The following is a 13108-nucleotide window of genomic DNA, read 5'->3' as shown; positions in this document are numbered from 1 at the left end:
CCGGGCCCCCCTGCGGCCGGGAAGGCGCTGCCCCGACGGTGGTGGCAGGAGGACAATGAACACACCGCCTAAACGCGTGTGTGCGCCTGGTGTTACTGTAAACATGGAAGTACCGGGCAGCAGCACTGCCTGCTCGCCTCCTCCTTATCTGGGGCTGCCCAAGTTCTAAACGAGAGCGGCAGCGATCAGACGGGCCCGCCGGGGGGGAGCCGCCTGGGGGGGGGCCGCTGGCTGGGTACACACAGAGCCTGGCGGAGAAACGAAGCGAATCCGGTATCAGCTACATTTGTGTTTATTTGTAATTAAACCCCTGGTACCCACTGAAAAATTTCAGTAGGAGACACGTGGAAGTCTAAGAGCTAAAAGGGCGTTATTTCTAGTGATTCCAGTACTGGGGAGAGGTTTTATAGCCTCCCATAGAGAAGCAGAAACCTGGCCATAAACGCCCTGCCACGGCGTGCAGCCTCAGCACCGAGAACGCGCGAGCAGCCTCTTAACTCCTCAGTCTCAGCGGTAATATGCAAGTTAAGGCTGCATTACCATTACTCATGAATATGAAATGTAATGATTTAAGGCTATGGGGAGGGAGGAAAGAAAAAAAAAAAAAAAAGACGTTTCCCCCGTTTGCCTCCAGCTTTTGAAGCCCTTGTGTTCTGCACCACCAGTGGCAGCCTGCAAAATATTCAGCATCATTGCTTCACCTCAACTAATTAGAGTTTACCTCTTGCAGATTACAACATGGGATTAATATTAAGCAACAAAAATCCTGCTCACCACCAGCCTGATCCTGAAAAGTGCTGAGCATTGGAGAGGGGAATTTTAGTTCAGCACTTCCTCATAAGTAGGCCAAAAACTCATTAGCTTCTATTTATAATAATAAATTACTGTGCATTTTAATAGCTCCAGATTTGGGAAGAGTTTTCAGTTTTCCCCCATAAATCAGACCCCACAGGAATCACTGTGTCCATAAAAGCAGATGTAAGAATCAGCAAAATCTTCGGGAAGCACTTGTGACACTGCAAGGCAAGTTCAGAGTTAATCGCAAAAGATGGTGTAATGTTAAAATGTTCAGCACATTAAAACCCAGCGGAGGCACCACTCTGGTTCTGCCCTGCTGTCATACAAACACACTTCACACCCTGACTGTTAACGACGTGCCCAACCTGCGCCTATTTCTGCTGCTTTTTGTTGCGCTACCACGGTGCCTGCTGGGGGGATCCGGCTCCCAGCAGCGCTGACGGGCAGTGCCAGCAGACCCAGGCCGAGCTCCTGATGCAGGAGACATTTACGCAGATCTTGTCATGTAGCAGCCTGGATGTGTTCACCCCACAGGGCTACAAGCAGCATGTTTGCAAAGCAGGGTCTGGGCTGATTAAAAAGCTGGACAGATGTGTGTAACAAACAAGAGGAACAGCTGGTAGCAGAGGTGCTGTGTTCGCATTACGGTGGGGTGTGTGTAAGGCGCCTTTCTCATCTTTAAAAAACTTTCTGTTAGAGCAAGGCTGCTTGAAGATGAAATAATTCAAAGTTCTCCACAAAGTATCGGTGCAGTGCTTGTGGACTGCTGCAGCTCTGGTCATGCGGCACAGATCTGGCAGGGCTGCACGCCGCTTTCATTGCAAGCTGGGCATCGGAGAGCCCTGTAGGACTCTCTGAATCTGTTTGCTAGCATTGAAAACTTGCTTCCATGGCACAGCGAGCAAGGAGCAGAGCCTGATCCTTTACACTGGGAACAAGCGTGTTCAGCATCTCCTTCCTGCAACAGAAAGGTCACAAACAAAATCTGTACTCAATATCAAACATCACAGTCAGTAACAGCTGAAAGCAGGAAATTCTCTCCTCTGGTCTTTAAAGCAATCGTGGTTTCTGGCACACCACTCTGCCAATAGCATTTGTCTCTCTATAGCAAGATCTCCAAGGTAAAGGCTTCTGTGTGTCTGGGGACAGTTTGTGGATACTTCTGCAAAATGAAAAGTTGATGTGGCTGGGTTTGAAACACAGTACTTTGAAATTCAGCTTTTCTCCTCTTGCAAGGGTCTACATAGCTCCCCATCTTCCTGTCGTTTCTTAATGTGGTCTTTTTACCAGCTCTGTGTTAAGCCACGCTTCCTTTCCTCGTGCACTGCTCCTCACCCTCTGCCCTCGCCAGTCCCCCAGCACTGACACACGCACGGCTTCTCTCAGGCTTCCGCTTGTGCCTGCAACGTGCCCCAGGGCTGCCAGCCTCTTTCTACTCTCAGCTTAAAATTCACTACTTCCACAGAGCCCAGGAGTGATTGAACATCTGCAGCAGGAAGCACATACCCGGGCACAGGCTCACCATTTTGGTGTCAGTTCAGTGGCCTGCATCATTCCTGTGCCGTGGTGCTGCCTTACCCAGCAGAACAGAATGAGGCTTAACTAAGATATGGGAGTTGGTGCTGGGTATGCTTTACATCGTGCCTACATGGTAATCTGACAGGCCAAATTAGTTGACTTCTCAGGAGAATAACCTTCCTGTGGTTTGGTCATCTCATTGAATATTTGTATTACCAGTGCATAAAGAATCCAAAACTATTCTGGAAAAAGATATCCACAGTCTTGGTTCTTTCAGATTTTACTCTTTGTTCCCAAATATCTCAGACAAGCAATTCTCTCAGTAGATGGGATGAATCTTGGCTTTGATGTCAAAGCCCTCTTTCTGAAAATTATGTTTATTTCAATACTGACAAAGGACAAAAAGGCTGCTTAGCTTCTCAGGGTTGTTCTCACTTTTCACGGGGACTTTACGTAAGTGAGCCCCAAGCAAGGCTCATGGCTGCAGAGCATCCAAGGCAACCTGCATTATGCACAGGAGGTTGGTTTCAGGTTGGCAAATTTGTGATGCTTGGTATTTACCCTGCATGACAACATTGTTTTGTGGGATCAAATTATGGTCAGACTAATTGGGATTCTGACCAACAAAGACTAACCCGTGAGAAAATAAGGGGAAGACACAATCCTATTTCAGCTGATATTAAAATTTTAGCCTCAGGCAGTCTCAGCCACACGGCAGCTGTGTTTAGCCTTGTCAGGCTGGAGAAACTCAGGCCTGCTCTTATTCCGCTGGGAGAGAGTGAAGAAAGATGGACCTAAGCCAAACGACATAAATGTCAGCGATCTCCGAGGGAAACATCAAGTGGGAGACATGAGGACGCTGGAAACAGAGCAGCTGTCCCCAGAGTGCAAACCGTGCTGCAGCACTGATTAGTTATCTCCACGTTGGAAGAGGAACAAAGTGATGCTTTTAATCCAAATGTAGTTGAAGTGTCAGCTACAGACATGGATGGGGCTTGGATGGGAATATTGAGCTGTTTGACTGGGGCTGCAAGACCCAAAAGCCTTGGGGAACAAAAGCAATTTTGTTTATATATGCACTTACCTGCATATACTGGTTGCAGGCAACCTTTTTCTCCACCTCTTTTTTATGTCCAGTGCCAATTCTGTCTTTCCTTTCGTGGTATATGAAGGCCCAGTCATTTATTCCCTCAGTCTGGATGATTCTTCTCATGAGCTCTTTCTGGTCCATCGGTGCACGGATGATTTTCAGGTTATTTGTGTAGATGATGATCTTACCAAAATCTATGACTGGGGAAGCCTGTAGAAGGATCTTAATCAACGCCCCGCCCGTATGAATACACTGCAAGCACTGCCGACCCCTGGGTTCCCAGAAGAATTTCCCTCCTGCCTGGCCGCCCCTAGGCTGGCTCTGCCCCACAGGCCAGCTTCCCACGGCCCTCCAGAGCACGGTACACACAGGGGCACAGGGGAGGAGAGATGCAAAGACAGGCCATTAATGCTGGCAAAGTGGTCAGATGATTTAAAAAAAAAAAAAAAAAAAAAAAAAAAAAAAAAAGCTCATTTTCTAATGTTTTAATGTTAAATTTTGATCCTAGCAGCCAGTCTAAATACCCATCCATGGGGAAACTCGAATTTGCATTCTTTTCTAATTATTTTTAAACTAACCTTGATCTGGTCAAACACATTTTGAAAGCAGCATTTTGCTTACCTGGTCCCTCTTTCCCTTAGCATTTTACCAGGTATCATATGGCAGCTGCCATAGCCTATTGCTTTACACACTCTTCATATTTCACTCTGTATAAGTGTCTGTCAAGAAGTGATGCAAAAGGAGACGCTCTCCTAAGAAAATGCTGTGACAGACTCCCACCATCCAGCGCAGGTTGGCTGATGGCTCTGCTGGCAACCGGGGCACCTGCTGCTTGCACCAGCAGAGGCATGGAGGGGCAGCGAGCTCAAACCCTGCCCGTTGGCAGAGGGTTTTAAACACCTCGTATTTCTTATGCAGACGTGGTGTCTCCAAATACTGAGTGCATGTTGATACGAAACAAAACAGATATTGGATAGCATGATTACTCAAAGTACTTATGGTTAGGAAGACTAGGGAATAGAGATGAGTATTACCCAAGAATGCAGAACAAATTAATGGTATAGATAGGATCAAATAAGTGCTCTGTCTTTGGGCAAAAGGCATTCGTAGTGGTTTGATATTTTTGGTTAAACTAGATGCCCAGCATATCAACTAAACATACTTCAAGTATCAGCGGTCTGGTGTTCCTACATGCAACTCTGAAACTTTGATTAGCACCAATAGACTTTTAATGTGTTTAAACTAAGACATAAAACACTTTCTAAAGCACTCCCAAGTCCCTTTAGTTGTGGTCAAAGTGTCTATTCAAGAGACCACAGCAGATGACGGCACAACTTTCTGTGTGTTTCAGCTGTTGGCGTACTCAAATTTCTCCCTGGAGACATTCTTAATTTGTGACCTTTCTGCTAGCAACTGGGGCAGTACCACCAAGCAGCCGGTGTAGGACTGGGATGGTGTCTGCAAGGGGTGTCCTGGGCAAAGGACAGACCAGTCTCTGAATAACAACTGCTCATCGTTCAATCTGAACTGGATTTGAGATGAGGTATCTGCCAGGGAAAGGCCTGCTATATTGATTGAACAAGCTGGCTACCTTTTGCTGTCTTCCTTTTTATCATTTTTTTCTGAGCAGACCCACCTTGAATTTCACAAATCTGCTGATTACATCAATATATCAATAACACACTTCATTTGGAGTTTGTGTTTCAGGGTAACGTGGTTGTTAGCAGCAGCACCGATACACCACGCTGTTACATGGGTTGTTTGGCTGGCACACAGAGGTTTGATAAAAAGAAATGGCAGTAAAAAATAACAGAAGTTTAATTTGACTGGACAAGAAAATGAACATAATCCCCGCATATGAATCAATTTAACATATTACATGTGTACTTGCTTTTTATTACGGCTAAAAGGACACTTCTATATCAGTGGTGTTAATTAGATGTTAATAACGTACCCAGTGAAACTAGGGTGGGATTTTCAGAGCAGGTGCAGGGCAATTCTGAGTTTCCAGAGGATGCACGACTCGCTCTGAGGCTCACAGGTAGGCTGCCAGGGGCACTAACCTTTTTGCCAGCTCAAATCATGCAACTTTTATGTTTAAAATATAACTAATTAAGATAATATCCACCTTACTTTTGACTGCTCTCGATGCATTAGGATTACTCAGCATAGAAACACACGGAAATGCTGCATCTCACTAAACAGGCAGAAGCCGGGGCTGGGCGTTACTCACCCTGCAGTGGCCGGCACTGGGGGGGCAGTTGCTGAAGAGAGGCGAGGTGCTGGCGAGGCTGTATTTCTGATCCTCTTTGAATATGCTGATCCGCTGGGCACTCAGCTTGGCTGGAGGGCACAGCCTGCCTTCTGCCGCGTCCCCTGCACACGGGCGGTTCCCTGGCTCGAAGCTGTGCCGGAGGAAACGCCGGGACTGCTCTTTGGCCGGGGGCTCCAGCTCCTGCCCGTCCTCGTAGACTTGTTTCAGCACTCGACCGCTGTAGGACGATGATATTTTGAACCTCACTTTGCGGGGCCTTCCCTCGTGTCTTTGGTTGAGCTTCTTCTGGTGCTCATCCATGATTACGATTTCAAGTCGCAGGTCCTGGAGATCAACTGGAAGAGCTTTGGGCCCAAAAGAAAACCCTCCGCAGCTTCCCCCAGACACACCATGTATAATTCAAGGTTGCTAGTAGTTCCTCTCATCTTACGGCAAAACCGACACCACTGTATTAAATATTGATAGATATTCACAAAGAGAAAATATCTGTGGTGCTGAAATTGAAGGCAAGTTTTGCTGAACTCTACTGAATGGTGGACAGGCTGGCCTACGAAATGAGAAATGGAGTTACCGTGGGGAGCAGAGGATTAAATGGGAAACCCTGCCTGTGTTCTGCACCCATGGAAATGTTTCTGCCGTGTCCTGTGATAAGAACTATCCCAAATACACCATCCCAGCAGCTTTTCACCGTTTTCTGACAAGGTGAAAATTTAAAAAGACAAGTTCACAGAAAAAGCAATCCAGCTTCACAAATAGCAATTGTGAATAATTCCTCTTCCATTCTTGCTCGGAAACCCAGAGAGTACAAAGCTCCATTTCATTTTAATCCAAATGTGTTTCTCTACAGGTTGGTGGAGATCTAATTAAGATTTTCTCTCTCTTTAGCTTTCAATCCCTATTTGTAATTCTTGCTGGCTTTCCAGGCCTTTTGACCGTTCTGGTTCGCTTTTAATTTCTGAAAGCCAGCTGCCTCCTGAGAGAGGCCAGCGGCACAGCCCCTGCTCCTCACAGCCCCGTGCACCAGGAGCAACCCCCGTGGCCGCCCCACTGGGTCACTGCTCTGCCCAGGGACAGGCAGCACGGGGCTGCAGGGGCCCAGCTGCTGGGCAGGAAGCTCTGAGCCGTGCTGCGGGCACACGGCCTCCTCCAGCACCCCGTGGGGTTCACAGCTCCCCGGCCTCCTCCAGCACCCCGCGGGGCCGCATTTCCCTGGTGCTGGTGCAGCCGCGTGCCCCACGCACAGCTCCCCTCTGAGCGCACAGGAGCCCCCCGCCCGCGGCTGACACCCTGCTGCTGAAGGAGGTGCTCGGTCACCGTGCCCCTCTCCTTCTGAGGGGAAAAACGAAGAGTGCTTCATGCAACATGCGCCCATAAAGCAACTGCTGGCAGGCTTTTCAAGATCTTCTAATACCTGGTTTATCAGGTACACACAGCAATACTTCAAATCTCTCTTCTTTCAAATGCCAACACTTCATTTAATTCCTGTTCATGACCCACTAGGCAGGCCGTTCAGAAGCGTGTTTGTTGTTAAACACGGAGCACACGCTCGGCCCTTGGCAGAAGCCTCCTGCAGCAGCCCTCCTGTGCCGGCCGGGCCGTGCTGGGGCAGGCGCTGCCCCGCGGTGCCTGGGGCTGTGCGAGGGCTGCGCTCTGCAGAGGGAACCTGCACGAACATGCCCATAAACACACAGCCCCGGACACACCCTGTGCATTTCCAAAACATTTCTGTAATGTTCACGTCAGGCTGCCGTCCTATCTCAAACGGGAGGATCTCACTTTATAAGAACACCTTGATTTGCATTAATCAAGCTCAGCTCTTTCTGCATTTACTCGAGAAGCTTGATCCACCCCTTTCTCTTACATGTCCTGCGTGAACCAGGCCTCAGCATCACTGCTTTTCAAAGGCACACCAGCAGTCTTAATTGACACAAATCACACTTTGTAAGATAGCTTAATTGGTGTTCATTTTCTTTTGATTAAGGGAACAATCAAACAGGAAAAGAAGTTGAAAGCAGCAATGAGAGCACCACAGTCACAAGCTACGTTTGCTAGACGAGCAAAGTGGCTTCCAGGACACACAGTTACTTACAGGTGCTGTCACAACACAGCAAACCTGCCACGGCCCTGTAATTTTCGTGTTAGAACAATCCCATCCTTGGAGCAGTATCACACAGCTTTCCTCTGGCTCCAAGCCGCCTGCGGCTGCCTGGGCCGCACTCCCCAACCTTCCCACCCCGCGTGTGCCCGGCTGGGGCTTTCCAGGCAGAGGTTTTGAGGCCGCATCAGCCTCGCTCCTGCAGGGGAGCACCACAGCATGCTGAGGGAGGCAGCGCTCGGCACAGAGCCGGGAGCAGGGCAGGGATGGGACAGGATGGAGCACAGCGGGACTCGCTCAGCAGCGCTCGCTCTGCTCTCCTGCATCAGCCCGGGCTTGTCTCCCGCAGCCAGTCAGTCCTCACCAAAGATGTAACAGCGATTTTGCATACAGCAGTGAAATCATTGTTTCGTGATCTGGGTTATCACCGCACTGTGCTTTACTTCAGCCTTTTTTCCAATGAATTCTAATGACATCTGTCTTTCAAGCATGCACCCTGTCTTCATCCTCCTCTCCACGTCAAGAAACATTAACTGATTGTTGGAAGCGTGCTGGCTTTGCAGAACAAAGAGATGGACAGCCCTTGCCCTAAGGAGTGTAACATGCTGGTTTAGATCTATTGCAACAAGGCCGGGTATGTACAAACTAGGACAGATAGAAAAGCAAGAGCGAACTGCCCTGCAACAATGCGAGGACATGTTTCCACCTGCACATTTTGCTGAAAAATGTTTTGTTGTGCTTTGCCCATTTTTATTTCCTTACAGCAAGCACTGCAGTGCCCGTCCTTGTGCAAGCACCGGGCAGGCAACATGCAGGGATGTGGAAAGGCCTCACGGCTTCAGCTGCTGCAGTGCCGGAATGCCACAGCCCTGCCCCACTGGTCGCATTACTCTGAGCACAACATCGGCTCCTTACGGTAAGGCAGAGAGGGGACACAAAAGGGCCCGAGCCAGCTTTGGCAGACACAAAGAGAGGCCAGAGGGCCATGGAGCAGGCAGGCATGGAGCAGAGGGCAGGGCAGATACGAAGGAAGCAAAGGAGCAAGGTAGAAGCTTGGAAGGACACAAGCATTAAACTTGTTTCAGTGTGGGAGTAGCAAGCAGAAAGGTTCAGACCAGAAGGTCAAGAAGATAATTTTAGCCAATAATTTAATGGAGTTGAAGAGGGCCCTGTGTGTGTGTGGTGAAGAGATGAAGTAAAAGCAGGAGAGACAAGATACTGCATGAAGTCACAGACAGAGCTACTTGCTGCTAGCCTGTGGAAAATTATTTTTTAATATAAATGCTGGGAAAAACTCACCAGCACTTAGACACCTCCTGGCTGCACAAAGAGAAAGGGAAGGAATCACAAAGCAGTTGTGAGACCTAATGGTGAGGAGATAGTGGCATTACCACAGTAAAAGTGGTGGTGAATACGAGGAAATATCAGCATGCCACATTAACCATAATTGTGTGTTAGCAGAAGGAAGCTTTCCTCCTTTCTGCTACTCTGTGTCTCCCCGCAGCAGGGGCAGCCCGTCCCCAGGCACCCTGCGGGCAGCACGGAGCAGGCAGCCTGCACGGCCAGGGCTGGCCCCAGACCTCGCTCCTGGGGGGCTCCAGACCCCGTGGTGCCTGCGCTGCCCCCGTACCGCAGCACCACGCCGTGGGGAGCTGAGCAGGCAGGAGCACCCGCAGGCTCTGGCCCTGCGGCTCTGTCAGAGGCTGTTTCAGACCCTTGCTCACTGCATGGTTAGGAATATTCTGGTTTCTCGACTAGGTTTATTAGCAGCCAATTGGTGCACATTTGTGCTTGCACACAGTTCTCCAGTGTAACAGCACTCCTCCTTTGGAAGATTTACCTCCTAACATCCGTACAGAGAGCAGCCACAGCCTCTCCTCCTTCAGCTGGTGGGTGCAGAATGCCTGTTAGCCAGCAGCTCAGGCTTTGAGATAAGCCCCTGTGGAAGCAGAAATGCAGATGCCAAGCAGCAGAGCCAGAGCCCTGCACAGCAGCATGGGCTACCCAGCCAAGGCTGGTTCTCAGCTCTTGGCCTGAGAACCATGAATTCATGTGCTCGCAGCTCATTCCAGCCCCCGGGCTCCCTTTAGCTGCTCCCCGCTGTCCCCAGGCTGCAGAGGGACCGGCAGCAGCACCATGGTTGGTGGCACAGCAGCACTGAGCAGGGACTTCTCCCAGCGCCGTGTGGCAGCCGGGCACAGCGGGGTTTGGCATTCCCAGCAGGGCACGGCAAGCAGCACTGCAACCGCTGCACCTGTCCTGACAGACGGAGCTTAATTCCGTCACCCATTGCAAAATGTGTTTTTTTCCATCCCCTGCCAAGCAGACGGAGCACAGCTTCCCCACAGCAGCATCAGCAGTACCGGCCTGGCTGCGCTGAGCTGCCAGCCACAGGGACCCAGCACCATGCAGAGCGGCTGCCACAGCTCCCTGCCGCACGAGACTGCCCGGCAGCCTGCCTCCATCGCTGTCCTCACCCCAGGGGAAAAGTATCCTCCTGTTTCTGATCTCATAAGCTAAAGAGGACGAGTTGCTTCCCTTTTAAAGGCACCGGCTGCCAGCACAGACTGGGGACCACCCCTGAGGACAAGGTGTGAGGGGCCAGGCAGGGGGAGAGGCCCTGGGGACAGGACGCTGCTGTGGGACCGCTTTGGGGGCGGTGGTGCTCACGGGGGTCTCGCAGCACCTGCAGTGCCGCAGCAGGAGCGCGGTGGAGGTGGCTGAGACCATCACACCACCAGCCTGAGGAAGGCATCGCTGAGGCTGGCGCCTGCTTTTCCAGTCAAAGTAGATTCACGAAGGCACGTTGCATCATTCCTACCAGGAAGGGGCTCGCAGGGTCTCCTTTTCGGGGCTAGCCTCCCATTTTCATAAAAGTTTCTGGATATTTAAAATTCTGGGTGCTTTTCCTCCCCACCAAACTGGCTTCACAAGGTGCGGGGGTGCACAGACAGGCACAGCCACACATACCCACATTCTCATCCACCGCCAATCCACAAGGCTCCATTTTTCTAGGAAAACAAGCCAGGAACGTCTCATTTGGCTGGCCGCTTCCTGGCTGACGTGCAAGGCAGGGCCTGCCACGCATTCCTGCGGGCTGAAGTCAACGGGAGCGGAGGATGCCTGGCACCTCCAGGAGCGGTGCAGGCTCCGGATGAAAGTCAGCTCGCTGAGCACCCACCTCAGCCCGAGAGACTGCATGGGCAGGTGAGGGAAGAGTCCTGAGTAAGCATAAAAATCCTGAAGTCACAAGGAAACAAAAACCAGGAAAAAAAGTGCTTCAAAGAGGGAAATTCCCAGGGCTTGAGTTCTACCTTGAGAAGCAAACCTCCCTAGGCTGCCTCCTGGGAGCAGCGTGAACTGATCTGCATGAAACCAGAGCCCAGGAAAAAAAAAAAAAAAAAAAAAAAAAAAAAAAAGTGCACACAACGACCAACAGAACACGTTACTTCCCTGTGAGCATTCCCAGAAAGGTGGTGACACGGAGCCACAGCTCCTGCGCTATCACCACCTCGCATGGGAGGCGAGCACACAGCCACCACCAGCCTGCAGCAGGACTGCGGCACAGCCCTGGGCGCTCCCAGCACAGACACCAGAGCACCCCACAGAGCAGCCCTGCTCCCCAGACCCCGCCACGCTCAGCTCCCACTCCCCAAACCTCCCCCAGGCAGCACTGCTCGGGCAGGGGCTGTTAGGAAAGCAGAGCCCTGCTGCCAGCCCCCAGCCACAGACCCAGCGAAGAGGCAGCAAATAGCTGGACTGGTTGCTCCTTAATTCAGCAAGGCACAAACACATTTTCTGCAGATTTATTTCTGCACAGGCTGCTAAAGCCTCACCCCCACACTCCACACCCAGCACTGGTGCTCGCTGTGCATTTATAACCCAGCTTGCCTCCCTGGCTGGGCTGCGGCAGTCACTGCCTTCCTGCTGGCCAGGAGCACCTGGGAACACTAAAGGGAGATGTATCCTTGCAAGTAGCGTTGCTATTTGCATCTGTGTTTAATGAGGTAACTGAAGCCTGACATTTTCTGTGGTCAGACCTGTGTGAAGAGCAGCTGAGAAGTACTCACAGCAATGTTCAAAGGCCTGCTAGGCTGGTGCTCGGGTCTATTGCTACTCGAGAACATTTATTTCTTCTTGTCTTAAAAAATGGAAATTGCATCCCTGCAGATTTAGCCCTTATTGGGCAAATCCCAGTGAAGGAGGATTTAGTGCTGCACATTTTGTGGTCCTTCAGTGCACTGCAGGGAAAGGACCACAGCCCTGAGCCAGCCCAGCCCTGCCCTCGGCCCCGTGTGGGGAACTGGCTGCGGGGGGCTAGGGGCGTGGGACGGTGCCCGTGCTGCTGCTAACACCAGTTCAGCGGGTGTGTAGCAGGCTATCCTGAGGAAAATCAGCATCTGAGCTTCGTTTAAAAATACTTCTCTCTTTCTAGATAGGCACCACTCTGCTCCAGCTCCTTTTGGATGGGCTGAAGGCTTCATGTTACCCAGCAGCAAGCCTGTTAAAGGCCACTAGGTACAAACGGCATCATTTGACTTGCCCTAAGATCAATGACCAGCGCTCCAAAACACTCTTCTTGTCCGGTGCAGGCGGCTCCTCGGTGCTTGGTGCCCCTCCATCCGCTGTGGCACACCTGGCCGAGCATTTCCCATGTCACCATGTGGGCAGCAGCACCCCGTGTCCCCGCGCTGCCTCGGTGGCACTGCAGCACAGGCGGATGGCACGGGGCATGGAAAACCTCGGGGTGGCCTCTGCTCTGCTCGCTGCAGGGCCCCACGCTGCACAGATCCTGCAGATCCACGCTGCCTCGTTATGTCTAATTGCTAAATGTGCAGCAGCTTCTCTCCATCAGCACAGGACTGCCCGTGCGGCAGCCACACCGCAGCCCCGGTGCCGCTGCCCACGGACGGGGCGCAGCCGCGTGAGCAGGGCAGTGCCTGGGGCAGGCTCCCCCGTCCCTGCCCCGGGCAGGGGGCAGCGGGGGCTCCACTCGCCTCCCCTCGCAGCCACCACAGCCGCTCAGCATGCTTGGGTGGTGGGTGGTAGGAGGACAAGCTGTTAGCATCAGATCTATAATTTGTAGCAGCGTGTGAGTGGCACCCCCTCTCCCTGCCCTCCAGGATCTAAAAAAAGCACGAGAGGTCCCTTATTTCCCCGGAGGAGGAGGCGTGTGGCACCCACTCGCGATAAGCAGTGTGACAGAAGGCTTTTTATAGGCTCCTGGTGAGGTGCTGCCGAGCCCTTGCCCTCTGCCAGCTCCGGCTCCTCGCATGCAGGCTGTGGCTGCAGCAGCCACGTAACAGCCCCGTGCCCGTCCTGGGGTCCCCGG

General features: G+C 51.6%; 1 protein-coding gene across 2 annotated transcripts in view; it reads right to left on the bottom strand.

The window, feature by feature from the left end:
- Positions 1 to 56: 56 nt before the first annotated feature.
- Positions 57 to 13108, bottom strand: part of GRXCR2 (glutaredoxin and cysteine rich domain containing 2) — a 29931-nt gene continuing 16879 nt past the window's right edge. Inside the window, exons 1-4 of one of the 2 annotated variants that reach the window (XM_005022499.6) lie at positions 11509 to 11618; positions 5640 to 11016; positions 3401 to 3616; positions 57 to 1756 (exon numbers count right to left, since the gene is read on the bottom strand). In XM_005022499.6, coding sequence (XP_005022556.4) covers positions 1577 to 1756; positions 3401 to 3616; positions 5640 to 5981 — 738 coding nt within the window. In that variant the 5' untranslated portion in view covers positions 5982 to 11016; positions 11509 to 11618 and the 3' untranslated portion in view covers positions 57 to 1576. Of the gene's footprint in view, positions 1757 to 3400; positions 3617 to 5639; positions 11017 to 11508; positions 11619 to 13108 lie in introns of those variants that run through there. The other variant, XM_072044654.1, reaches the window with a different exon arrangement.

This window comes from Anas platyrhynchos, chromosome 14 (assembly GCF_047663525.1).
Source record: "Anas platyrhynchos isolate ZD024472 breed Pekin duck chromosome 14, IASCAAS_PekinDuck_T2T, whole genome shotgun sequence".
NCBI classification, from domain to species: Eukaryota; Metazoa; Chordata; class Aves; order Anseriformes; family Anatidae; genus Anas; species Anas platyrhynchos.
Note: the sequence above shows the minus strand (reverse complement) of the source record. Positions and strands in the feature narration are given on the sequence as shown.